This window comes from Oryzias latipes (assembly GCF_053564925.1).
Source record: "Oryzias latipes strain Hd-rR chromosome 1 unlocalized genomic scaffold, Olatipes_Hd-rR_3.1 chr1_Y".
Taxonomy (NCBI): Eukaryota; Metazoa; Chordata; class Actinopteri; order Beloniformes; family Adrianichthyidae; genus Oryzias; species Oryzias latipes.
Window position 1 is genome coordinate 7796673 of NW_027616335.1, and position 27652 is coordinate 7824324.

Below are 27652 nucleotides of genomic sequence, written 5' to 3' on the forward strand. Positions count from 1 at the left end.
GCTCATGCAGTTGCGCAGCTCGAAGCCCTTTAACATTAAAAACAGAAAACACACAATATCACAGTAAAAACCCAACCCACCCTTAAACCCCCCATTAAAACATATGACCCATGGCCCCCACGTACAATGAATAATGACTATGTAACTGTAAAGTAAAGTAAAGTCAAATAAATAAACAAACAAACAAGTAAGGCTTGGCTCTGCTGTGAGGAAACCGTACACGGGAATCTCTTCATACCAGGAGCCAGCCTGGCCAAAGGAACGTCGCCACAGTGCCCACCCAGACTGGGACAACACTGGAGTCCACTTTACAGCCGTGAAGCTGCAAAGTTAGACTCCAGTCGCCCCAGCAAGGGCGACAACTGCAGCAACAACCACCGACCAAGCCGGCAAGCCCTGGAAGAAAAGATCCCCACGAGAAACACTGGGGCTAAAATCATGATAAGATGCTAAAATTAAAGACATGAGATGTATATAAAAACATAAAATTGAGAATAAGATGCATAAAATGAAAATAAATACATACAACAGCCTATCCTAAAACCTAATAGAATAAATTAGCAGTTAAAATCAACTAAAAGCAAAATTAAAAAGGTAGGTCTTAAGCCTCTTCTTAAAAACCTCTACAGTCTCTGCGGCCTTGTAGAGGTTTATAAACTTAAAACTGTAGAGGTTTACAAACTTATAAGCTGCTGATGTTTTTTCAATTTATTCTAACAACTGACTTCATCAGGATGACATGATATTATAAACAACCCATCTATTGGAATGTATTCCATTTGACGTTTTCTGCTTTTACACTTTTTATCATCCGAATCAATACAATTATGTAAATTTGTATTTTTCCTGAGACCCCTCCATCTACCAAACTGGAAAAAAAATAATTTGTTGACGATCTGTACTTAAACTTTTTGGTTGTGAAATGACATCGAGACCCTAAAGCACCACACACTAGAGCTGGATATCGTTGCCATAATACTGAACTACTTTAACTTTGTTTCATAAGTTCAAAATTTTAATTAGTTTACTGTTCAAAAGAATTAGTTTAATATAAAAATGCTTTTTTGTTAAGGAAAGGTGTGAGCAATTTTACATCGGCTCCCATATTATAAAGCCCAATTTACCCCAAGATAAATATAATGGTCTTAAACGTTTTTCATGCTTATTGCTTTGTTTTCTGGTCATAACAACTGTGGGGGGGTTGATTTGTTTGTGTGTGATATATTGTTTTGGTCTAATCAGTGCTCAAATTTGGGCAACATTGGAGGTGTATGGTTACTTTGTGTGACTGGCTTTCCTTTTGCCCCGCCCAATCACTCTCTTTTGGATTGTTGTTCAGATAGTCGGATCAAACTTAACTCAGTATGTCCGACCCGATTTAGGCTTTTAGTTTTATCATTTAGAATCCTTTGAGTAACAATTCAAATCAAGTCAAATACACTAGGAGAATTGGAAAATTGCCCAAATAAATGTAAGGGTTTGAAATGTCTAAAAGGAAGGAAAAAATATGACTCATGTTTTTTTTTTTTTTTAATTGTAAGAGTTGATCCACACTTTCTGTCGTTTTTTTCTACCTCCACCCAAGTCTCCCACTCATGCATCTGCTGTGTGACTGCATGCAAATCTGACTCTCCTCCTCAAGAATGCAAACTACAGATTTCTGAGTTTCTGATGTCTGGATTTTAATTTATTTAAAGATTCTCGGAGCACCTGAAATACAAATATTAGTTGATCAGATAAATATTGATGTGATCGAGTCTTACATGTTTAAAAAAGGGTCTTTGGACTTTTTATAAATTTACGGTATGTGAAACAGGAAGTGGAGTTTTCGTCTGATCAGCATTCAGCATCCAACAATAAAGGTCTGTAACAATTTGCCCTTTCCAGATGGTGTGTTTTACATAAAAACTAGCCTCTTGTGTCTTTTTCTCCTGGCTGGGTACTACTGGAACTGTGATACTTCTCCCCTACTCAGTCTTATATCACACAGCAAGAAGAAAATAATCTAATGGTAGGCAGAGGTGTCCTTAAAATGCCCAACATTCCTATTATCGAGACCTGTAGAAAAAGAGGTGACCTGTTTCACATTTTAAAACCGTGTGCTGCCATGGAAACCAGTTCCTTCTCTCCCTCAAGGTTTTAACATGATTTTTAATCAGATGTGATACTGTTTTTTTTTCTTCCTGCAACACTTGCAGCAAGAAGCTGTGTCGGCGTTATGGGCTGCTTAACAATTTTCATCAAAAAATACATCTTCCAAAGATGCTCCAGAATTTCCTTCATCTTTCTACAAATATATTTCAAAATTGGAATGACGTGTCGATTTACACATTAATCAGTGTGAAGGGATAAAGTCTGCATGCTATGGAACGCGTGTGGAGTCACACTTGCATTGATTGACGCCATGTGATGCTGCCAAGGGAAACCCAGAAGTGTCACCGCACCCTCCACTCACCTTTAAGGCCTGCCTCATCATCTCCCCATCTGGGTTTAGCAAGGTTGCCCTCGTCTCCTGAGGAGACAGGCTTCAGAGCTGCAGAGGTATTTTTAGGGCTGACGGTGAGGAAAGGGATAGATTGCTTGTTTCCTGCTGTCACGCTTGTTAATATCTAGCTGAGTAACGGGTGGAAACAGGGGGAAGAACAGCTTTGGTGTTACATCCCCTCAATTCTGCCCTCACTACCGTCTGTCCCGGAGTGAACCTTTTTTTTTTTTTGCCTGTTTCCGTTTTCTTTTTTCCGTTAAGTTAAAAGGAAGGGCAGAAAGGAATGGGGCATGGTGTGGGTTTCTGCACATTTTTCTTTCTGTGGCAAAGGTCCACCTGCCGCAGCTTCACACAAAGTGTGTGTGTGTGTGTGTGTCTGCACTTGTGCAGACAGTTGGCACTTCAGTGCACAGGCACATTGTGTGAAATAGAGAAGCAAATAAAGTGAGTCCGGCTGCACATCAAGGACCACAAAATCTTTGAAATCCTGTTTAAAAGCCAGCAGGTGTATTGTGTATATCAGTTTATGCTCCAAAAAATGTCCTTTTCAAAACAATTTGAAAAATATTGAATTCCGAATGTTGCTATGAGTGGAAAAAAATCTGCCAGGGGAACTAGTAGAATTTGTCTTGGTAAGCTTTCCTAATAGAATTTGTGATGTCTTGCCCTTTTAAGACTAAATTGAATCTTGAAAATTAGCTCTAAACACTCATATATGGGTGTACTGTTCTGGTTATTGGAAATAATGTCTTATATTAAGTGTGTATTGCTGAGAAATAGTTTTGTATCTTTAAAGTATATATGTTTATGACAAATAATATATACTATTTTGAGCAGTAAAACAGTCCAACTATCTGTATTTCTAAGCATTTTAAAGACTAGAGTTACACATTTTAGGATAAATCTGTCTTAAAAAATTACACGTAAATGTGTGTTTACTTACAAACTTCTGTCCAGGTGTTGTAAAATGCATTTCTTCTGTGTTATGAGTCAAAGTAAACTTTCCAGTTTCCCTAAATCAAGCAAGCTTGTCTCTTGAAGTGTACTCACCGTTCACCATTGTCTGCATAAAAAATATGAAGTAAGGTCAAAACAACTTGCTTCTTTAGAATTCTGCTTTAAAAAATATGTTTTAAAATAAAAGGATTAAACATCTCACTAAATCCTCTCACTAAAAAAGTTATGACGAAGGTAGTTATGTCTTGCGTGTAAAAAGACATTAAAACTAGAAACTAGACAAAAATACTTGGTGAGATTGCATGTTTTTGCAATGCAATCTTAATTTCTTACTGTAATATTTTAAAAACAGTTAAGCATTTATTGTGTTTTTTAATTAATTTTCCAGTAATGTGCGTCATTTCTTGGTGTTTCAAAGGGAATACTTGAGTTTGTTTCACATTTTCATGTCAGTTTATGATCAAAGGCAGCTGAACACTGAAGCGCTGAAGAAAGGATAAGAGTTTGTGCATTCTGTGTTTCTTTTGTCAACATTACGATGGCGTGATGCTCTCAGTCCTGATAATAGTCGTCTTCCATGCCACGGACAAGTCGTTGTCAGTCTTCATTTCCCTGTTGCCCTGCTCAGCTACAGACCTCAAGTTTAAATCTGATAACATGATCCTTAAATGAAGTGTAACGAAAGCAGTAATGTCTGTAATTAGATGAGCAAAGTCAGTTTTTCATTTTACTTTCTGCCTTTTAAAAAGCTTGTCTGTCGAGACACATTTAGGAAGATTTCCAATGATTGCAGCAAGCAGCTGTTTCATGTCAGATAATGATTCAATTAAAATAATGGGAATTCAGTTTCACTTTTTGCTGTACACTTATAATCTGTCAGGAAGTGCATTAAAAGACAAAGCCTTCAGTGTTTGTGGGTATTGACAGCATTTTCTGCATTTCTTTCTCCAGAGGAACTCCAGCCTCTCTGGAAGCACAAGAGGAATGTACCAAGTTTCCGAGAGACGTTCTTCCCCCAGCACTGGGTAGGCTGAAAGGAAATTGAACATGGTCCATCTTTTCACCTTAGCAGTATAGTGAGTCATTTGAGCAATGTTTTAATTCATGTCATAATTTGTGGTTGCCGATTTGATTCATAGTCAATATTGGTTCAATTAGAACGACGCAATTCGATCAGATCCACTGACTTAAAATCGATCCTGGACATCTTTAGCCAAAAGGTCAACCAATGTACCTCAGAGATGAATACCTGGATACTGAGTGGAGCTGAAGTTTTCCAGATTCCTTGTATTTTTCTTGCAAAATAATAAAGAAAAAATGATGTGAAGAAACAAACAAGTAAACAAGAATTAATGGCAAATCTATTTACATTTTAGTTTTTTTGTTTTTCCACTTCAGAATAATCCAAAGAGAACATTATTAGAACTTTCTACAACACTGTATGGTCACGCCTCTTTGCTAAATTCAAAGCGTTTCCACATATTGGAGTGGAATGATTGATTATTTTTTGCTGCCATCACGTGTGTATTGTTAATTATGTCACCTAATCATTACACCCCTATTTAAGACTTTTATGTTGTTGTCTTTGGCCTAAAGAAAACTTTATTCAGAAGTTCACTGTGAGTGTGAGGACACATATATGCAAACGGTAGGACTACTAAGTAACTCCTGTTCATTCTTTTTCTAAATGATTTTAAACCAGTAAGTGGTCTATATCTTGTATCTGTTTGTTTGTTTTATATTGCTGGAGTCAAGGATTCCTTTCCAAAACCAAAGTTTACGGTTTTGTAAGACTGAACGGAAATGCTTTATTTCTTGTCCAGGCTGTTAATTTTTTGCTGCTTTGAGCTAGTTCAAGGTTGTTTAAGACATATTTAAACTCTCTTAAAATCTAACTTGATCAGAATTTTGAGGGGAAAAAAATAACTTCTGTCTCACTTTCTGTTTTTTACTAATACTTCTATTTCTATTTATTTTTATACCCGAGTTTTATTCATATTCAACTTCAATTTTATTTGTATAGCGTAAAATCACAACAACAGTTGTCTCGATGGGCTTTGTGCGAATAAATGTAGGGTAAAACATAAAATAAAAAGGATCATGAGTATATACAATTCAATAGAAAGATTCTAAACTGAACTAACTAAACTAAACTGGCATTCCTGCCCCTAGACCCTCCTTCGCAGTACGGAAAAACCCCCCTGTGTGTTTTGTAATTTCATTTATAATTTTCTTAAGTCTGCAAAGTACTTTGCGTTTCTGTTGTATAAAAGGTGCTTTATAAGTAAAGTTTCATTTGATTTAATTTGTTGGTAAATCAAAATGCAAATGAAAACGTTTGAACCGAAGAGCCAGTTGCTGCACTTGATTTTGGTTGATGGTTTTTGCACCTCAGATGCCTCATTTGTAATGGTAAAAATTCATGACACACAAAAGAATCCTAAAATGTTGTGTAAATCACACATAGATCGCTAGTCTTGTGAATGAGTCAATTACAGTTGTGGTCATGAGCTCTCATTCAGCAGCAGTTCCGTCATGTAATGTGGATTTCTCACTCGCTGACATCCGACCTCAGACACATGGCTGTGCCCTTGCAACTCTGACTAACCCAACTGTCATCCCCTGTTGGTGTGTGAATGTGTTTCTTGTTGTGACGTCACACAAACCCTGTCAGGCCTTCCCCTCTGAATCACAGACACCCCACACACACACACACACAGAGGGTTGCCAAAAACCCGCCTGTGAGCCGTCTGCCTTGGAGTTAAAATAAGAGCTTTATTGCTTTATCATGGATCAGTAATTCTAACCCTTAGTTGGAGAAAAGGTCAGGTTCTGAACAGAATTATGATATGATGTAAAAGCTTTAATAGTTGATTAATTATAATCACCATGAATGATGTAACAATCTGGAGACTAATCTGGTAATTAATCTGTAATCAATCAATAACTTTATTTGTATAGCACTTTTTATGTAATGCAACACAAAGGCTTTACATCACCCAAGTAAAAGGAAATAAAAACATATGCACAATATAAATAAAAGAAAAAACAAAATAAATAGGAGAAGCACTCAGAGGGCTTTATGATTTTCATTAAAATCATAATAAGAGGTAAAAGTGGAGATAAAATAGGAAAATATAAAACAATACAAATGATAGAAAGATTTATTATCTTTATATTATTTATTAACATAAAATATATTAATAAAGATTAACATGAATAAAAAATTCAGGTAAAATAATAAAAAATATTTGTAATGTAATGCATGTTTAAAAAATATATAGGTTAATTTAATTAGATTAATAAGTAAAAAAAATTGAAATTGATATTTAAAAACTAAGTGTAACATGAATGAGTAAAATGAATAAATAAATTACTAGAAGATGTAAAACACCTACATTAGGTAAAATATATTTTAAAAAGATAGTTTCTGAACTTGTGTTTTACAACTCTTAAATAGAAGCAGCTCTCAGGTCCTCAGGGAAACTGTTCCACAGGTGAAATGCAGCCTGTGAAGATCTGAGACTTCTAAGGGGTCTGTATGGCAAAAGAAGATCTGAAAGATAGGTAGGACTGAAACCATTAAGAGATAAAGATAAAAATATTCATTCAGAATTTTGAAATCTGCTCTGGAGCTTCTCCTCCACGTCTCTGTCAAGAAGAGAGCAGCTGAGATTTGAACTAGCTGTTAGTTAATCAACAGCTTTTATACATTAATACCTTTATCCATTGTCTTTGGGTAGGGCTTTCAGGCGTCTAAATGTTCAAACCTTTGGCAGATATTTTTACAAAACGTATTCCCTTCGATTTTTAGACTATTTTAGCCCAGATTTGACTGGTACCTGTCAATCAAAATACCTTGCCCTGTGTGTAAAATTTTAGGATGTAAGCTTTATTCTGAAAATCAAAAAGGTGATTCATACTTTAAGGTTTCAACTTTATTCCTTCTTTTAAGGTTTTTAAAGATCCAAATAATATACATAAACATAAACACTGAATCCTTACAGTTTCTCTTTTTGTTGTTATTTTTCGAGCTGCTTAAAACCATAATTCTTTAGTGATTTAAAGTCTAACATAATTAAACTGCTCAGTTTTACTTAGATTTCGTCGTAGGCATGATTGCATAAATCTGTCGAATTCGACTTAAAGATTTTTCCCATAAATGCAGCATTTGTAAATATTCAGATAGTAATAATGGTCAAGTATTTTGATGTAATTTTATAAACACTACACTTAAACAGATATAAAAAAAGTGAAGACAACATATGTTGAGTATGTCGAGTTGAGAATTTTTAGTTGTATAAGTCTGAGAATATTCTGTTTGGATTTGGCTTTGGGGGTTCTCAGTTTCTGCTGGTTGCCTGGCAACCCCATGGTAGCAATGTCTGGCAAACAAGTAGTCTTTCACTTGAGGACTGTTCAAACCATCATCTGTGATTGTTTAATACTTTTTTTAAGAATAACAAGCTTTTTACAGCTGCTGTTTGATGAATTTAGTTACTTTATGACTTGCCAGATTCCAAACTGATTGAAGTTATTGTTTTTAATTTATACTGTCATTTGTTCAAACAATTTCCAGTTTAGCTTTATGTTTCAAAATGACTCATTTAGCTGTCCGATGCCCCTGTCTCTGCTGCAGTGCATCGGGGAGGATCAAGTCCGTCTCCCAGGGCTCTGGAGGCTACGACAGTGACAGTGTCGAGATGCATCCCATGGAGGAGTGTCCAGAGGTGCAGTACTATCAGATGCAGTGCCGGCTAGGTGAGGGAGGGTATGAGCGCTCTCCTGGATGCGGCTCGAGAAACTGGGGACTCCGGAAGCAGGCCATCCAGAACTGGCAGCGGCGACCTTACAGGAACAGCACCGAAGGGGATGAGGGAGACATTTCAGACGTGGGCTCTCGAACTACGGAGTCTGAAGTGGAGATGTGGGAGCAGGAGAGGAGAGCTGTGGCTGAGGTCCAGCAGTCTGCCGCACCCTATCCCCACCACGGCAGGGCCGCATATCGCCCTAACGCAGGTAACAGATGTCTGAGACGTCGCTGGGAGTAACTGAAACTGTTAAGCTACGGACACACCAGGCTTGTGACATGCGTTCAAGAAAACTCGTTTAGAATTGTTTTTTAAATGCTCCATCAGTATAAATAGAACAAAATGTTATTTTTTAAGTGTGTTTTGGCATTTTAATATCACATATATTTTGTACCAAGTTACAAGTAACATAAAATGGGAAGAAATCGGTTAAACACTGACTTCTCTGGTCTTTAAGGATAGACAAACAGTGGGCTCACAACAGGAAATGCCATGATTGATGGCAGCAGACCTGGAAAGGTGATCAGATTTTTTCCCCTATCCTGACTAGCACTAAAACTGATTACCGTGCATTTTCCCATTATTATTGTGTATAACCTGATCACCAGCAGGATTTGGATTACAACAAATGTATCCAAATGACAGATTTTCGAAACTTTAGTGACCAAACTGGCATTTACTCAGAACTGGGACATACAAATATTTTAAATCTTTCAGAGAAGAGCTGACATAGGTTTACATGACTTTCTTATAAAATAAAATAAAATATAATCAACCCAGTGGTAGTAGTATAGTGTAATAATTTTTAGAAAATCAGTTTATTTGACAGTTTGTGGTGCATCTCAGACAGATATTTTTAAATCTAAGAAAACCAAATTCAATCAGAGCTAATTAAGTGACCCTTTTTGTATTTTTTGAACCATAAGAGACTCTTAAAATATTTGAGTTTGTTTAAAAAAAAAAGACAATTTTTTTATAATCTGGTGTACCTTAATTCTTGTTGTGCTTACTGACCTTCTATTTATTTTCCGTAATAAATAAGTCAAAATGTTTTAGTTCAACTTAATGTGTCTTTCAACTGTTTGTTAAATAAAGTTTCTAATTAGTTTACTTGACTTACTTTTTACTTTACTACTTGCTTATTTTATAAAGTTAAACTTTTTATTTTGCATTATTTAGAGAGCAACTATGGAGGGGTAAAAGATCCACATGCCTCTGGAGTCTGAGGTTGCAGACCCACATGGTGTAGGAAGAAAATAATATTAAATTTATATAAACTTTTTCAAACAATTTTGAAGTTAATATTACAAAATTGAAGTTCCGAATATCTTGGTATTTACCGTTTTATTAAACTAAAGGGTCTTGTGTACCAATTAGTGAAACTAACACAGTCCAATAGAGCATCATAAGGGCAGCATGGTAACTGTATTAAAGGTTGAAAGACATCTCTTCCTACAGGGCGGTCTGAGGGAGTTTACAGCAAGTCATGCCGCCATGAAAAGAGCCCCTCCAAATCCAACGAGGTCATCAGTCCTGAAATCCTGAAGATCCGTGCAGCCCTCTTCTGCATCTTTACATATCTGGACACCAAAACCCTGCTGAGGGCAGCCGAGGTCTGCCGCAACTGGAGGTTTGTGGCACGCCACCCAGCCGTGTGGACCAGGGTGCTGCTAGAAAACGCTCGTATTTCTTCTAAGGTGAGATGTCGAGGTTTGCTTTTGAGTTTAAGTGCGGGAGAACAAGGAGCAGTATGCTTTAACGTGTCAACATTTTGCTTTTTCAGTTCCTGTGTACATTATCCCAGTGGTGCACTCAGACGCACTCTCTCATTCTGCAAAACCTCAAACCGAGACAGCGGGGAAAGAAGGAGTCCAAGGACGACTACCTTAAAAGCACACGGTGAGAGCTGTAGGCAGGGATGAAGCAAGTGTTCTCTTCAAATGTTAGTGCCAACTTCCCTTTGCACTCAAGTTTTTATATTTTCTATCAGCTAACAGAGTTTAGTGAACACATTTATATCCACTCTAGAAGGCTAAGAAACTTCTGGGCTTCACTGTCAAACTAGCTGGAACTTATTTGTTTTGCCAATGAATATTGTAGTAGTTTATTTCAGGGGATTTTGGAAACAAATGGTGCAAAAATGAGTGATATAACAACCCCTTTGTGTAATAGAGCATCCATGTTTTCACAAAATCTGTGTTTCATACAAATGAAATAGTTTATAATGTATGCTGCTCTAAAAAAAAAGAAGCAAACTCTTCATGATTTAAATGTTCTCAAAAACAGTAGAGTGTGTTTTTCCTCCTGACCTTTCTCTGAATGTATTTCCCAGTGGCTGTCTTGAGGAGGGTCTGGAGGCCTTGTTAAAAGCCACAGGAAGTAACCTCCTCATACTGAAGATTTCACACTGTCCCAATCTTCTGACTGATCGCTCCCTTTGGCTGGCCAGCTGCTTCTGCCGAGCCCTTCAGGCCGTGACTTACAGGTACGCCACCGCACACAAGACCGTCAAGATGAATAAAGGTGTCTATAACTTGTAAGTCATGATCAAAACTGAAAGACCCACTTTGATCATATTTTGTTCAATTTCAAAAGTGTTCCCATTATGATTAAATAAAATCTCAAGAGCCTGTGTGGTTTTCTAGGACATAGTTTCTGCAGAGCGGCAGTAGTTTATCAGAAATTTGTCTCTGAGTTGTGGGCGGAACTGTTAGTGTGATGCAACCCCACCCCTCTTCCCTTCCCCGTTGCTGAGAGCTCAGAGCAGGAGGCTTGTGGCCTGCCCAGTGTACTTTCTATGGCTTAAATAAGCTCTCTTTTCATCACCCTTTTTATTTCCTCCTGATTCACAACTATTTTAATAAATAAAATATTCAGAAATGCAATTTTAAGCTTCCTTTTCTTTATATGTGTCATCCATCATCAGAGAAATGCCACAAGAACATGTTATAAACATCAAAAACATCATTTTCATGGAATGGGGCTTTAGGAGTTGTATTTTATTTCTTATACATTTAAAAATGTCGTTTTTAGTGCTGCCATGTCTGTTCACATCGCTTTCTTTGACACGCTATTTTGTCTCATTTTTTTTCTGAAAACGCATTTGATTGTGTGAAACTATATTGGGTCACTGTGGCTTTTTGCTCCCAACATTTCCCATTAGACAAAGGTCAGACCTCCTCTGTACCATTTTGTTTCACAGCAGTGGGTTTGTGCAGAGTGTCAGTCTTGTTTAAAAGGCAATGCACTTGACAGTGTTGAATTTTTTCAACTAAATGATGCTTTCATTCATGCTTTAGTTACAGACAGATTTTCTCATTTGCTCAACAAATGTGTGACTTTTGGTGCATTGCTTGACTAAGGTTTTTCTCGTCTAATGAATTATTGGTTTGGATAAATGACACTTTCTTTCAACAATGCTCTCCTTGTTTCCCCTTAAGGCTGAATTCTCCATACACCTTGAATTATTGAATGGCTTGCACACTCTAATGGAGGGAATATGCAAATGTGTAGTGTTTCTTGGACCATTGATTTTAAAGAATACATAATTTCACACATCTTTCATGTACAGCCTCCTGTATATGAAAGCTCATTTTTGACCCATTTTTAAAAAAAAATGTTTTCTGTTTTTGTGGCACAAAAACTCCTCCATTTAAACCTATTTTAATGTGTTCCAGGTATAAAAAGGCAAGAAAAGGCTAAATAGGAAATGTGAGGTTAGTGTGATCTTTGGTGAAAAACATTTTTTGATTTTTCTTTTTTCTTTTTTTTGTACTTTTGCTGTTTTGTCCAAGGAGTGCCACAGATCCAGTGGGTCAGGAGGTCATCTGGGCCCTTGGTGCAGGTTGTAGAGACATTATTTCTCTGCAGGTGGCTCCATTACATCCATGGTACTATATGCTTTAAAAACCTATAATACTTTTGTAAAATGTTGCTTATAAATGGAGTGCTTTCTTTAATATGGCTTTTTGGTGGATTTTTGGTTGGTTCCAGCCAACAACCTGCTCGCTTCAGTAACCGATGTCTGCAGACCATTGGGAGGTGCTGGCCCCACCTACGAGCTCTTGGAGTGGGGGGAGCTGGATGTGGCATTCAGGGACTCGCCTCCCTGGGTAAACGTAGCACAATATTGTGGCTGTACTTTTACTCTGGTCTAATTTATAATACATTGAGGTGGAATACAAACAGCATAAAAGAGGGGAAAAAAAGCTAAGTTACATAAAAACAAATATATTCCATGTAAGTTGCTTCTGCCTTATATTGTTATGAACTTATCTTGCTCTAACTTAAGTTTTGATTTGATTTGGAATGGTTTGTTTTAAGCAATCAAGGAATAATGCACTAAACAATACAATCAGCATTCATACATTCATACAAAGACATATCAAACTTAGGATAATTAGATATTAAATTAAAGATTGCTTGAAAGGGAGTGGAAAGAAGGGAACTTCTAATAATCCCATCCCTATTCTACAATAACTATTTTTTAACATAATTTATCATGATCCGGTTCATCACTTTTCATCTGATATCAATGCCTTACCAACTCAGTTTCAGGTCTTTACGTATGCTAAAGAATCAATAAATCACATGACAATGATGAATTACTTAATAATTATGTAAAGTAGAAATAACTATTTTGTATAATAACATACCACATACAGATCAGTTATCTAAAATGTATTCAGATTATTTTCATTAAAAATATCATGGTTATGATTAAAAATAACTATCAGAAAATAAACATACACCAAATGATGAATGTTGTTTATCTGGATTTAAAAAATTCTGTGTTTTTCATAATTTACCCTTTTGTGGCTTTTTAAATAAACTACAGTTACTATTTTTAGGCTCTTTTTACTCCAGTCTTTTGTTTTAACATTTTAAGTCCGGAATTGTTTTATAACAAACCTTTGAATCCTTCTAGCCCATAAAAAAGACAAACAGAACACAAAGTCTTTATGCAAGTCTGCAAAGTTTTCAATCCTACCTTTACATCTCCATCTCTTCTGTCTGTGCAGCAAGGAACTGCATGCGCCTTCAGGTGTTAGAGTTAGACCATGTGAGTGAAATCAACCAGGAGGTGGCAGCAGAAGTTTGCAGAGAAGGCTTGAAGGGTCTGGAGATGCTGGTGTTAAGTTCCACACCAGTCACCCCAAAAGCCCTCCTCCACTTTAACAGTAAGTTTATAAAATCCTTAAACAAATAGAGATGTACCAGTATTTCTCTTTTTTTGTCTGTTTTATTAAAGAACTCTAATCTAAAAGTAGAAAGGTTGTTGTTTGTCAAACTTCTGTCATTTTTTGCTTTATATATTTTGACACTATGTAAATCTTTCTTTTTTGAAGTCACTATGCATCTTAAATCTTTTAAATTTCAACAGGTGTTTGTCGGAACCTTAAATCTATTGTGGTTCAGATTGGAATCGAGGATTACTTTGAGGATCCCAACAGCCCAGAGGCGAGAAAACTCTTTGATGAGATGGTTAACAAGCTGCAGGTAAACAGCCTTGTGTCTCACAGAACATTCACAGTATAGATATGTTACATATGTAACAGGCTGGTCATGCAGAAGTTGTGGACATGTAGCTGCTCTGCCAAGTGAGCTTGATATTCAGAGAAGATTTTACTGTAAACATTTGAACAGAAGTGTTATGTTTCTCGTCATTTTAGATTCTCGACTAAAGTGAAATACATTCTTCTTTTGCTGCTTCTTTTGGAGCTGAACAGCACATGATTCATCTGATAGGAGTTTTATTTTACAAAGGTTAGCTTGGATTTAAGCATTACCTCTATGGCAAGTCATAAGGGCAAATGATCATCAGTTCTGATCACTGACTATATGAGTACTGGACAGGACTTTTCCTTACCGCGAAGGGGAGTCTAAGGGCAGGGATGCCAGTATAGCTTAGTCAGTTTGTTAGTTCATTTTAATATTTTCCTATTGAACTCTATGTATTCATGATCCTTTTGAGTTCATGTTTCACTTCGAAGCCCATCGAGACGACTGTTGTGGTGATTTTGGGCTATACAAATAAAATTGAATTGAATTGAATTGAATTGAATTGAATTGAATTGAATTGGACTGACTCCTCCCCAAACACGAAGTACATGCTGGCTCCAAATAGCAAAAATCCCATCTATTCAGAAATAAACAACAATTACTCTGTCATTATATTTGTCAGAATAACCATTCTTGCTCTGGTTGCCTTTCATGATTTGTTTTCTGTAGTGCAAGTTATTCAAGTTATAAACTGGCCAATTAGATGCTGTTACTGGTCGTAATGCCCTAAAAAGTTGTCTTTTAACTTCTAAAGGCACATTTGTAACAGTTAAGACATACTGTCAGAGGCAACGCCTGTTTCATTTTCCATACCTACCAATTAAACTGCACTCTGACATGACATACCTGGTGGCAGCCCAACTTGAAGTCGGCCATCAGTTGGAACAAAAACCTTTTGCCAATGCCACATGTCAACTGCATGCCCTTCTTTCTTCTTTCACTGGATACACTCTCATTCATCAACAGAGACGTTGAATTATCGGTTTAATTGCTAACATGTATTAGCTGTTTAAATACTGTTTAGTTGGGCTCTTTTTTTTTAAGTTGGTCTTGTTGGATTCCTGGATCCCTTGTAGCAGCCAGTGAAGCCTGGTGATTGTTTGTGTATGTGTCCCGCTATTAATTCACACCAGGAGAGTTTTATTCTGAGCTATTCCAATGCTGACCACACAAAATCTGAGATATGAAAGGCTTTGGAATGTCCACTTTTGTTTGTGAGTTGGGATGAGTCAGACTCCAGTATGTTTTTTTGGAAAGTGAGAGGAGGCACACTGTAACAAGCCTTCCAAAAGTTGCAAAGAGATGTGATTCGTTGGCTCTTCTTTCTGCAAAAACGAGCTAATGAAAAAATAGGTTTGCTAGAGCTCAGTCATTTTAGCGCATCAACTGAAAAGTTGAAAAGATTGCTTAGAATATAATAGATCCTACCATTTTTATCAATACACTTCTTGTTTTCTTTCAGGCTCTGAAGAAAAGGCCTGGATTCTCCAAGATTCTCCACGTGAAAGCAGACAGTCTCTGCTAACCCTCTTGGTGGATGTCTAAGTTCTTGAGAGGGCAAATCTAAGCTGCCGTTACTCAAAAAGGGTCCACCTGCTCAGAGCTTATTTCCCGGAGTTGAATCCATGTGCAACAACAGCACAAACAAGACTTGGTCCAAAGCTCTGAGTCCTTTTGTCGAGAGGTAATGATCTAAATCTAAAAATGTGATTAAGGCTAACTTAAGGTTTCTGTTGCCATCAGACTCGCAGCGGTTACGTGTTTCAAATAAGAAGACAGTTTTGAAATAACAACTCCAGAACGACAGCAACTCTCGGACTCCTTTGTGGTGTTGGTTATTTCAGAAAAGGGGTCTGTCGTCGCACACAGCATCTGGAGCTGCATTTCCTCTTCCTGCATACATCAAGTACCTTCAGTCTCAACAGCTAAGAGGACGGTTGTCAAGTAAATTTGAAAAGATGTACATAAAAACAGCAGCTTTCCCAAGAGCTTTGACCTCACATACTCAATGGGTTAGCTTCTTTTGTGCGGCTGAGGAGGAAAGTGAACACAAAGGTCAACTTAATGAGCTTTTTAGGCTTCCGCCCAGAAACTCAGAAGTGCTGCAGCCGCTCCATGCACGGAGGAAGTAGAGACAGCTTCTCTGTAGCGTTGCAGCCATGTAAATCACCTCTTTTAACTATCCTCTGCTTCCACATGCGGACAGAACCAAGTCTCTCATCTGGACTCAGTGTTTTTGGGTCATCGGTCCTGTTGGGACGTGTTTATGTCAGAATACAGAAGGCAGTGTTATGTTTGTAACTGTGTATGTCCAGTGAACGTTTTCTTCTGTGCCAATAACAGGGAAATGGGGGAGGGGCATGCAATATATGGGACTGATGTGAATGGAAACAGCTCTCCCAGAACATAATCCTACTCTGAATGTGTTCCTACATGGTTTGAGTTTCCAAACACACCAGGGCCAATCCAAACACAAGTCTGAGATCCTCTGCCTCCATCTGCTGGTATTTCCATGTAATGACATCTCTCACACAGATGCAGACTCATCCTTTGCAACCTGAAACAAAAATAAACACACACAAAAAAAGCGTCCACAAAATGATGACAGTGATCTAATTATATCTGCAGAATGTCAAAGGATGATTAGCAATACCCTCTGAGTGTGACTGCTGTGAGTCAAACAGGACAGTGCCGTGACACGCTGTTTCCTTTTTAGGAGTTTAATCCCTGTGGGTCAGAGATCTTCTCACATCAGATCACCAACCAGACGTTTGTTGCAAATCATTATGGTTGTAAAAATTACACGTTTTAAAGCAGAAAGACACAACAGGGAGCTAGGGACATAAACAATCTTTTAATGGGTAGCTGTTTCCAGCATTTTTTGTGAGATTTACCTCACAATGTGGACCAAAAAAAAAGGCTAGAATTATTTTGCACAGCTTTTTTTTTTTTAATTATCTGTCTGGAAATGTTCCCCCTAGTTTTAAAAACAAGTGCAATATTCCTTTACCGTACTGCAATTATACTAAAGGAAATCTTGCAGACATGATTGTAATGATTACTGTAAAAAAAATAAAAAATAAACACGTCGACTTTCTAAAAGTGCTAAGTGAACTCTTTAAATTAAATATTTAAAAATGTTTATGTAAAAACAAGCCAGCTTCTGATTATGGTCTTGTAAAAACTATTTATTTCTGGTGAAATGATGTTCTTCCATTAATACCCCACACATAAATACTGACAGTCCATTGGGACAATCTGGACAAAAGCACCTGCTGATTTTAAGTTTTTGACAATCTTACTTACGTTATCAGCAACTCTGTACAAAAGGTTTGCATAGAAAAAAAAATCTATCAACATGTAACGTTATATACTATTTTAATGTCAAATTCTGAGTGGGAATGTTGGACGTTTACAGGTCTTCATTATATACAAATTTGTTTTTTCCAAAGGTGAATGAAAGATAAACATAGAGAATTATATTAAGTATAACAGTAGTGTTGAAATTGCAGTTGAGTAATAGATACTTTATATTAACTGTGCATCAGAGTCATATAGAGATGGAAATTATTTAAGAAGAGGTAAAAGATAATTCTGCTATTTATTTCTATAAAAGAGCGCTGTGTATAATGTTGGCATGTTTGTGTTCATGCATCAATCATTGAGTTGCCTTCCTAACTGTTTTGCTTCTGTGGCAAAAGAAAATGTAAAAACTTATTAGATGTTTAAAGAGCTTTGATTGCCTGCAGATTAATATTAGCATTCCCCCTTTTTTTATCCGTCTGTTGTTGCACTATATCAAAAAAAAAAGATATTTAAAGATGTTCGCTATAGGAGTGTTACTTTTAATGTTTATTGATATAAAAAAAAAGAATGAAGCACTTTTTCTTGGACACTTCTCGGTCATCGGTTTGTCAGACGTTTCTGTCTGCAGGACGCTTTCCAACATTGTAAAAAGCTGAGCTTACGTCGCACTTTTCATGGAATAAAGATAAAGACACTGAAAACAAAGTGATGGCTTCGAAATATCAGTAAACGGATGTACACCTTTTGCCCTCATGAAGTGTCTAAGTTGATGAGAGGTCAAAGATGTATCTGACACAGATATGTTTTTTTTTTTTTAAATAGAAATTTATTCCCATTTTTTGTTTATGTCTGTCATTATTTAATCAAGTCATTCCTCTGTAAATAACAGGCTCTTTCTGACAGTGCTCCAGCTGTGTTGTAACTGATCTGCTGTAGATGCTGCAGGACTCTGAATCTGCAGGCTAAAAGTGCCAACTACTCTGGGGGGGGAAAAAAACAAATTCCTGCTCTCCATCTACAGATTTCTGCTATTTAAAGTCCAAAGCATCACCTGAAAATCATCTTTACTCAAGTGTTAATTACATGTTCTTATCAAGTGTCCTCTTTTGCAGTGATGATGCTGTGCAATAGAAAAGTCATGTGGGTGCTCATGTACATACTTTATGTTAGAATGATTGTAATATGCCCATTCATGAACAGTGTTTTACACATTACCTCAACACTTAAACGTAAGTGTGTTTATTAATATTTTTTTTGACTTCCACCAAGTTTATTCAAGAACTTCATCCATTTTTTCTCATGCAAAAAATAGATATTTGCTGTTAGAGGACAAAGGTAAAACCCTGCCTTCTCTGATGACTGCAATAGATGGAAAAGGACAAGTTTTGACTCTTTTGTTGTCATGAATAAAATTTCTTTAATTGTAACTGCCTGTACAGAGTTTTTCGTTACATTTGTGTAATTATAGGATCACTAAGTTTTTTATTACAAAAAGGTCAGATGTTCCAAAATTATGATGGGAAATGTTTTGATTTTTAGCTTTCGACCAAATTTGATAGCTGGAGAAAGAAAACATGTCTTTTTTGTATTAAAAACGAAATGCAACAATCATTAAATCTGTGAATCTCAATTGCATCTGGGCATGTCAATAAAAATACCCTAAACTTTAAAAAATCTATAGGAAGAGTTACCAAGTAATCAACATGTAAAGCAAAGAACACAAATATATTTTTTATTTTTTCCTAAAAGACTTTGGAGCCAGAGTAGGTAAATTAATCTAGAGCCCTGTCAAATCTTTGATTTTTGGAATATATTATTCTTGTAAGTAGTGGTGCAGTCGTTTTATATACACCTCAATGAATTGTAAAGATTCTCATTCACCCGGATCATGTTCTCACAGGATTTCAAGTCTTCAAAGGTTCATCTAAATCTGTGTTTTTCAAATTTTTTTGAGCCAAGGTCCACTTTTTCCTTTGAAAGAAATCCTGTGGCACACCAGCAACCAAAACAAGCAGCTATTTTTTGCGATAATTTTCAATAATCCTTTTCAACTAAATTATTCAAAAATATGCCCAGGTAGTTGTAGTTCAGTTTATTATTATGCAATTTCACGTAAACCTCAAAAAAACTAAGTAAAATGAGATTCTTTCTAAACTGTAATTTATTTTTAAAATATTTTTTATTTGTGTGCAAGAGCAATATATAATCACAGCATGTTTTAAGTTTTAGGCAAAAAAGACCAACATTATATTCATGTTTAAGTTCAGCTTCAACTACACAAAAACATGAACACGCTGAAGTTTTATTAGTTTTTTATTAATTTATTTTTGTCTAAACTAAAAATGGAACTTTAACAAAAATGTTTTATTTCTTTTTGGCTGATCAAATTGTTTCAGTTTAGTTTAAATGTTTCTGTGGCCACTTCACCTTAATGCTGTTTCTTTTATATTTTGTTGTTACTTTTATTAAAATTTAACTTAAAGTTTTTCAAAAGTGAATAGTTTCAAATTGAATTTGTCATTCATTTCATTGCAGTTCTTTCTTTTATAAAGATGACTTGGACCAAACACTGGAATCTTTGTCTGTTGATGATTCATTTGCTCTTCAACACAAACCTTGAAGGAGAACCAAACTGCTCTCCTACTGTTAAAACAGATATTTGTGTTTGTTGTGCTTTATGACAGTTAGCATTGCAGTAAGTGATGCCATCACAGTAACCCAATGAATCATGGGAGTTACATACTAACATCTTTTAGCTTTATTATTTTGTTCACTTTTTACACAGTTTGACAGCGGATCCCGCGGGAAGCTACTAGGGGAGCACAGATGATTTGTGATTCGTACCCGGTTCTGCACAGACGTGTGCCACGGATCCCCCCTCCCTCCGCGTGCTTCATTTAGATCAATTATCTGTTCTCATCAGACGGAATTCACGCATCAAAATGTGTGTCCTCCGCCTTCGTTTTTAAAACGCGTCAAAGTCGCTGCTGGATGCTTGTCCAAAGGTATGTTTAGAAACCAGACGCCTCCAACGCGTGGGGGAGGAGCTACTGTCAGACGTTTTTCTCGCCCTCCTTATGGAAGATGCTGAGAAGAGGCTTTTTTTTTTAAGAGCTCCAGTAAGCTTTCGGCAAACTACTCTGTATGAAAGCTGGGCCAATTTTGATTATGATAAACTGATATTCTGGTGAAAATGAATGTTTTTGGATCAGTGATTCATAGTAATTTCCTGGTTAAAAAACACTGATCTAGAGGATTCTTTGCTGGTTTTTCTTGTAACTTCTCCAGCTCTACTTTCAGGGACTTAAAGGTTATCATCAAAAATAATATTTATTTTCCTATATTAATTAAAATAAAAGTGAAGCTTCCAATTATAAATCAAGCTGATTTATAACATCCCATAGTCACACCAGTATCAGGTTTAGTATGATTCACAGCTTTCTTCTATTCATTTACAAACCCTCAGTCTATTTGAGTGTCTGCTTTTCAGGTTGTCTGTTCAGCTTTGTCACCTTTTTGTTGCTCACTTGAGTTTGTCATGTTTAAATGTATTTCTTATAGGTAAATTAATGTGGCTGTTCCCTCTTGATCTTGACACAAGAGTGACCTCACACATGTGATGTGATGGTTGAAGTCCACGCTTTAGATAACACTGTGATTCATCTTGAAGCTCTGACTCCAGTCGAAGTTCACAGCTAAAGATTCCCTCTATAACCTCTCTAGTGTCCTAAAACATTTTTTTTATCCATTTAAGTTTTCATTAATAAGCTTGAATGCAGCACTTAGCTTCTTTGCCTTTTGCGTGTTACAAGCAGCTTTTCAATGATTGTCTTCTTAAAGGAAGTGTTGTGGCTGGCTGATAAAGGTCCAGAAAATCTTTGAAAGTGTTTTTCATTTAATGATATTATTAGACTTTAAAGTTTTGATAAATTTTAAATGTTCTGAAATACTTATTTTTGGAATTTTGTTAACTGGAGTTATAATATTTAACCCTAATAAAAAAATCACATTGCAAATTAATTTTTCACATGTAATGGTCTCACTTTTTGAAAGGACTTACAAGAATTAATAGTGTCTTATCACATCAGATTTCACCTCATTTTAGGCCTATCCTAACAGATACAATGGGAAGAGTAAAAGTGATGAGGATTTAGTGAATGTGCAGCAAGATCCAGAAAAACAGGTATCCACTCTATGTGAACAAAATTATTTACTTGTTCTCTGTAGTTTGGCAAAATCGGATAGTTTATTGTTCTGTCGCTGGAAGATTAAAAGTATTTTCTGAAAATTCAGATACGGTATTTACTTCCAGTTTATTAGAAAATGTGATTTAAAAAATGTCAAGCATCCTTTTGATTGTTTGGTGTGATTTTATTGATGTCTACCTTTTTTCTACAGGGTCCTTGTGCATTTTATGACTCAAAAGATTTTTTACAACAATTACCTAAGATTAATTGAAGAATCACAAAGAGAAAAAGTAAAGAAGAGGAGATCAAAAGCCATAATTAGGAAGATTAATTAGTCAAAGCTGTAATCTATTAACTGGAAGTCTGACCTTTAAGCAGTGAATGAACAAAATCAACTTTAAAACTAATTTCTTACCTATTTCTTTACATTTCTTATGTACTTGTTTAACTAAAACACTAAACAGTCTCTACTAACAATAGTAATATCATTCATTCATTTATTAATTCATTCATTTATGTATTCATTCATTCATTCATCCATCTTCTAAACCTTCTCTGTCCCTCTCGGCTATTTGTGGGCGAAGGCAGGGGACATCCTGGACAGTTGGTCTCAATCCTTCTCATTTGTCATTAACCTCAGCGGTAGCTCATTGTTGTGAGGAAGGCATCCAGTCAGTGTACCAGTACATTTTGTCCCTCTGGAAAAATAAATAAAAGCAAAGCTGACAGAAGAGCAGGAAGGTGATAAGACCTTTTCTCTGCTAATTTATTTGGTAACCATTTTTAGGAAGGTCACCTGCACACTGAACAGATGTAGAGACGTAGCATCTGTGGATGGAAGAAGGAATGGAGTAGGACAAGGAGCTTTTTAAAAATGTTCTGGAGGTGGAGAGAGTGCCAGATAGAGTGATGAGCCTGAAGCTGGAAGTTGAAGGTGTGATGTTGAATGTTTTTGCTGGTCATGTCCTTCAGGTAGGATGTGAGCTAAAGCAGCAGAAGTCATTCAGAGGGGAGATAGATGTGATAGGGAATCCCTAGAGGGGAGAAAGTGGAGACTGGAACAGACTTTAACAGACATGTGGATGAGGGAAACAGATGTGATAAGGAAGTGATGGAGAAGTTTGGTTCTCAGGACAGGAATTCAGAGAGACAGATGGTGTTTTTGCCAAAGGAATGGAAATGTCAGTGGTGAAGTAATTTTTACCAAGAGGAGCATCGGGTGGCATAAAAAGTGGAGGAAGGACCACACAAGTTGATTACATGATTCATTTACATGAATGAGGAAAGCATATAAGGAGACTTAATGATGGAATGAAAACATTCAGCAGTCTGTGGAAAAGTATAAAAGGTTGCCCAAGATGTGGGACACAGAAGACAGCAGTGAATGAGTAGAGGGAGATGCAGCACAAGGGATGCATGAGGACTTGTTTGATGAGATAGACAGAAAGGAAGGAGAGGTGATCTGTACATGTTTATAATGCAGATCAACAGAGGCTGAAGGATTTGCAGCAGGTTATGTGTTGACTGGTCCTACAAGTATAATGGAAAAATTGAAGGAGAGCTCTGAAGAGCTGATAAATGAGGAAAATGTTAGAACAGAGTAGAAGAGGTGGCTGTGGAATGGAGTGTTGTGATGCCCAGGAGGAGGGACAGGGGTTGTGCTGGTAAAAGGGTGATGTATTTGGAAAGAGTTCTAGAGGAAGACAAAAAGGAGATTTATTGAAGTAAGGATGCAGAGGAGCAGGATGTGAGCATGGTTGCTGTGAAGGAGATGGATGCAGATGAGAGGCTTACATGACGCAATATGCCAACGCTCGAAGGGAACAGCTGGAATACAAACATTTCAGATGTCATACAATGCAAAAGATTTCATTTGCAACCTTTTGTCAGTATCATGTAGTTTCAGTTCTATCATCTGTAAAGTTTAAAGACCCAACATTAGTTTATGTCAACTTTGACCTTAAAATGACCCAAAATTTAGAATGACATCAAAAGTTTTAAAACCTTAAATTGTATAAAAATAATCTTCATCTGTTCCAAAATACTAAATTTAAAAATATTTTATGCAAAAAACGTTTTTATACATTGAGAAGTAATACATTATTTTGGACAACTAATAATTCAGAAACACTGGACAAAGGATTAATGAGCTTTATATTAAAACAAAATAAAAATAAACGCGAAAAAACTTTTAATTTACTCAAAATATAGTGTCAAAGTAACACAAAGTAAAGATAGAATAAATTGGTCACTTTATGTATATTATATCAACACTGAAAGGACTGGTGCTAGTTGGCCAATAGTTATTTTCAGTACTGTCAAGGTTCATGTTATGCTCTGCTGTTCTGTTTTCAGGATCTGTGTTTACTCCGTAGTAATGTGTCACCTAGTTTCACTTGCTAACTACCCACACCTCCATTAGTTAATCATTCTCAGCGTCTTCAAGTTTGCTCAATTAGGTATTCTGCTTTCGGGTTTTACTATTGTTTTCCGGTTTCAGTCATTTTAGTGCTGATTTGTTTTTGTTTTTTTTTTGTTGTTTTTTTTGCCTCTTGCTTCATCTCTTTCAAAACTATTGACATTTTCACTCATTCAGGTCATTTTTCTCTGTGAAGTTTTAAATCCTATCACCGGGGAACCTGCAAGTGGGAACTTTCATCTCTACCTTTCCAGGAAAAAAAAGATGAAATTATTAGTTTTCTTTTCCATTGCACACCTTTGTGTTTATCCAATGCTCAAGTAGGGGCTTCCTGCATAAAAAAAATAAATAAATAACAAAACAAAAACCAACCGTCCTGGACAACAAAATTAAAAAAGTAAGGAAATGTAACAATTTGCATTTTTTTCAGAGAAGTCAAATTGAAAAAAGGAAAAGTTTTTTTGAGGCTGATAAATTAATTCAGCCGCTCGTGTTCTGTTCCTTTAAAAACTGTCTCCTAAAGTACTGAAGCACAAAGCTGTCTCTGAAAGCTGCAGCTGAAGGGTTAAGTCCAAGGCAGACTCACTGTTCTCTTGCCAGAGGAAGACTCCTGCCAGGACTAAGTCCCAGAGTTTCCCTCTCTGCTGTCTCAATAATGAGGGACGAGGGTGAGTACGTACACTGCCAGCAGAAAACAAGGTTTCAGCTTACAAACATTAACAATATCAATTAGTCTACATTCACCTGTGAGTCCGCGCTCAATTCAGGGAACATTTACTTTTTTTAGTCAGTCAGATCGTCCGACCTTTCTATTTTTTTAAAAGGACTTACAAAGAAGTAATATAAGTTCCAGAAAGCAAAGTGTCAGGTCACAAGAGCCAAAGAGGAGAGCGTAATGACGACAACCAGGTCAAGTTTCAGAGGCAGAGGTAAAGGGATACAGTGAGCTTAGCAGTGCGACATGGTAAGTTGGGGCAATAAAGAGGTGCATCTTGACAATTTATAACAGAGGAAGGCCCCTGTTATTAATCCCTGGGAGAGCATCATTCTAAAAGCATGAAGAAACATGGGAAAATACTTTGTGGTTTCTGATTATGTCTGACAAGGTTATTGTGAAGGAGACACAGCACCAAATTGAATGCTATATTAAAGTCAATAGATCAACTCAATAAAAACAAGGGTCATCTCAGGGCTGTCTATCCTGCATCATCCTCAGGGGTATCTGCTCTTTATTTATTTATTAGGAATGGCATTTTCCTTGGTAAGTCTGCCTAATAAGGTGGAGAAACAAGAAGTCATTTTGGCCAGGTTTACATGTGTTTACATGACATTGTTTTTTTATTATTATTTATGTACAGATGTCAAGAAGCAAGGCAAGTATCTTTGCCAGGAATGTGTCATCATGTGGGTGAAAGGGGGCTGAGCATCAGCCCAAATTCTAATATTTAATTTTTTTCTTTAATTAAAGAGTTAATGGCAAAAAAGAAAAAAGGAACACTAGTGCAGAACCCTGAGGTACACCAATAAAGATCCAAGGAAATGTATGTTAAAGCTAAGCTTATTCAGGAGGATTAGTATGCCTTTGTTATATTTTTCCCTTCTTTTACATACTTGTTGTCTTTGGAACAAAGTCATGACAGACAGCAAATGTTTTTAACCCTTGTGCTATCTTAGATGACCCCACCCTCATATTGACGTGTTATTCCTACCATGAAAAAGGTGAAGAAAGGTGGAAAGATTTCATGTAATCCATGGACACCAGTGAAGATCACTTTTTCAGAAAAAAGGTTCAGCACACTTTCTAGTGGGTCTAGATGACCCAACTCCCAATGTTAAAGTGCCTAGGATAGCACAAGGGTTACATGCATGTTTTTTACATTAGGAATCAGGAAGATGCTGTAATGTTGATGCTGCTTTGACTATCTATCAAATTTAGGATAACATATTTTAAATGACCACACAAACTCAATCGTGACAAGTTTTTAGCTACAATATGTCTGCAAAGAGAATTTGTAATAACACAGCCCAGCTTTAAATGTATTTTTCATACTTACTTGCAATCCTTTAACTTTATTTATTTCAAAGAAAAAACAATTACGAGTCATAAGTACATTAAAGTGTCACATTGCTGGTAAAAGCTAAGACATTTAGAGTTTAGTGGAATTAAAAATGTTCCAAGGACAAGGCAGAAACTCAGAGGGGATAGAGCCTTTGCCATTGCTGGCCCCAGCTTGTGGAATGCACTCCCTATGCAGGTTAGGGAGGCCCGTTCAATGAATGATTTTAAATCCAAGTTAAAAACTCACTTTTTCTCCCTGGCTTATAACACAGTGTGAGTTGATGTTTTTAATGGTTTTTATTTAATTTATTGATTTTATGCTGTTTGTTTTAGTTTGTTGTTTTGTTGTTATCCTGCATTGTTAAGCACTTTGGTCAGCTTCTGCTGTTTTAAAAGCGCTTTATAAATAAAGTTGACTTGATTTCTAAAAGTATTTTGGACATATAACTGGTATAAAGTCATTGTTGACATTTAAATCCACCCGTGTTTTTGTTTTTTACTAACAGAGGTCACAGACTCCTGCATGTTAAAAAATTCAGACTCTTTCTTGTTGATGGCAGCTGCAGTCCACAACTATTTATAGTTGAACAGACTAGTCTGTGGGGGGGGGTGCGGGCCCCTTGGCGATGGTGGCCGTGTCCCTTGGGTGCCGGCTCCCTGGGCCCGGCGGTGCTCTCTCCGCACGGTGGGGGGGTTCATATTACACCTGAGCCGGGGGTGTTCGTGTCCCTGGGGGGTGGGTCCTGGTCCTTGCCCCTGAGCGCTGGGCCCCGCCAAACTTCCAACATGGCCGAGCCTGGTCGGGCCATATTTATAACACCCCTTGTGGGCCACCCTTTTTTCCCCGGGGTTCCCCCCTCCTGGGTGGGGGCGGCGGGCCCCTGCCTTGCTCCTCCCTGGACCAACCGTGGGCCGGGTGGGTGGCTGCCTGGAGTGCGGAGCGGGTCTCCCTTGGGGGTTCCTGGCTCGTACCTGGGGTTGGGGCGGGGGGATGCCCGGAACTCCTGGGTGGTGGTGGGGTGCTCCTCTGGGGCTGTGGGCGTCCTTCTCCGGTGGGGCCCTGCGTTGGGCAGGTGTGTTGATAATATTTGAGTGTGTGTGAACAGGCCCCGCCCTTTTTGTACTACATTTGAACTGTACCGTAATGATAAACAACCAGTAAACCTGTCTGCTTTATGCTGCTTCATGGTCTTACCCCCCCCTCTCACTATCACACCCCCCCCCCGACATCCCTCCCTCTTCTTCCCTTCTTTCCTTTTCCGTCCGGTCCAACACCAAAGATTTTCAATCATGGTTGAAATGAATAAAAGTTTGGCCTCAATTACAAAAGGGGTTTATTCAGTCATACCTTTGGTTTGTCTGAAGATGAATAACCCCTCTTGTTAAAGTAAAATATGTCCAACACAAGAGGCCCTCAGCTCTCATCTGCCTGCCTAGCTGTTGGACAGGACAAGTTAGAAAAAAATAAAAATAAATAAAATTTTTAAAACAATTATAATCAAGCTATTTTTCTACCAGGAAATATGTGAAAAATTATGTTTTTCCAAAGATAAACATAAAATAATTCCATGGGCTACAAGCTCAGAACAGTGTGCCAAAATAAAAATGTAATAAAAATGATTTTATTTTGCTGGAATGAATCCCAATTTGAAACAGCAGTCTAAAGATTGATTGACTTTTGAGGACTGACTGCTCCACCCAACAGAAGCTGAGGTCTGTTCAAACATAATGTGTTACTTTGGAATGACACTGCACAGCGTTCAGCCACTTGGCAGTTTTTTCCTTCAATATCATTTGTGCTCAATTCCTGTTTTCTGTCAGAAATTCTTCCAAATGCCAAAAAGATGGTCAAATTCAGACATATTA

General features: G+C 37.1%; 1 protein-coding gene across 2 annotated transcripts in view; it reads left to right on the forward strand.

The window, feature by feature from the left end:
• LOC144990331 (F-box only protein 41-like) overlaps nucleotides 1-17191 on the forward strand; it is a 43430-nt gene extending 26239 nt beyond the window's left edge. For both annotated transcript variants that reach the window (XM_078943516.1, XM_078943518.1), the window contains exons 5-14: nucleotides 4394-4467; nucleotides 8082-8461; nucleotides 9712-9950; nucleotides 10037-10152; nucleotides 10586-10738; nucleotides 12048-12143; nucleotides 12247-12365; nucleotides 13275-13433; nucleotides 13637-13752; nucleotides 15278-17191. In XM_078943516.1, the coding sequence (XP_078799642.1) occupies nucleotides 4394-4467; nucleotides 8082-8461; nucleotides 9712-9950; nucleotides 10037-10152; nucleotides 10586-10738; nucleotides 12048-12143; nucleotides 12247-12365; nucleotides 13275-13433; nucleotides 13637-13752; nucleotides 15278-15340 (1515 nt within the window). In that variant the 3' untranslated portion in view covers nucleotides 15341-17191. The remainder of the gene's footprint in view (nucleotides 1-4393; nucleotides 4468-8081; nucleotides 8462-9711; nucleotides 9951-10036; nucleotides 10153-10585; nucleotides 10739-12047; nucleotides 12144-12246; nucleotides 12366-13274; nucleotides 13434-13636; nucleotides 13753-15277) is intronic.
• Nucleotides 17192-27652: the final 10461 nt, after the last annotated feature.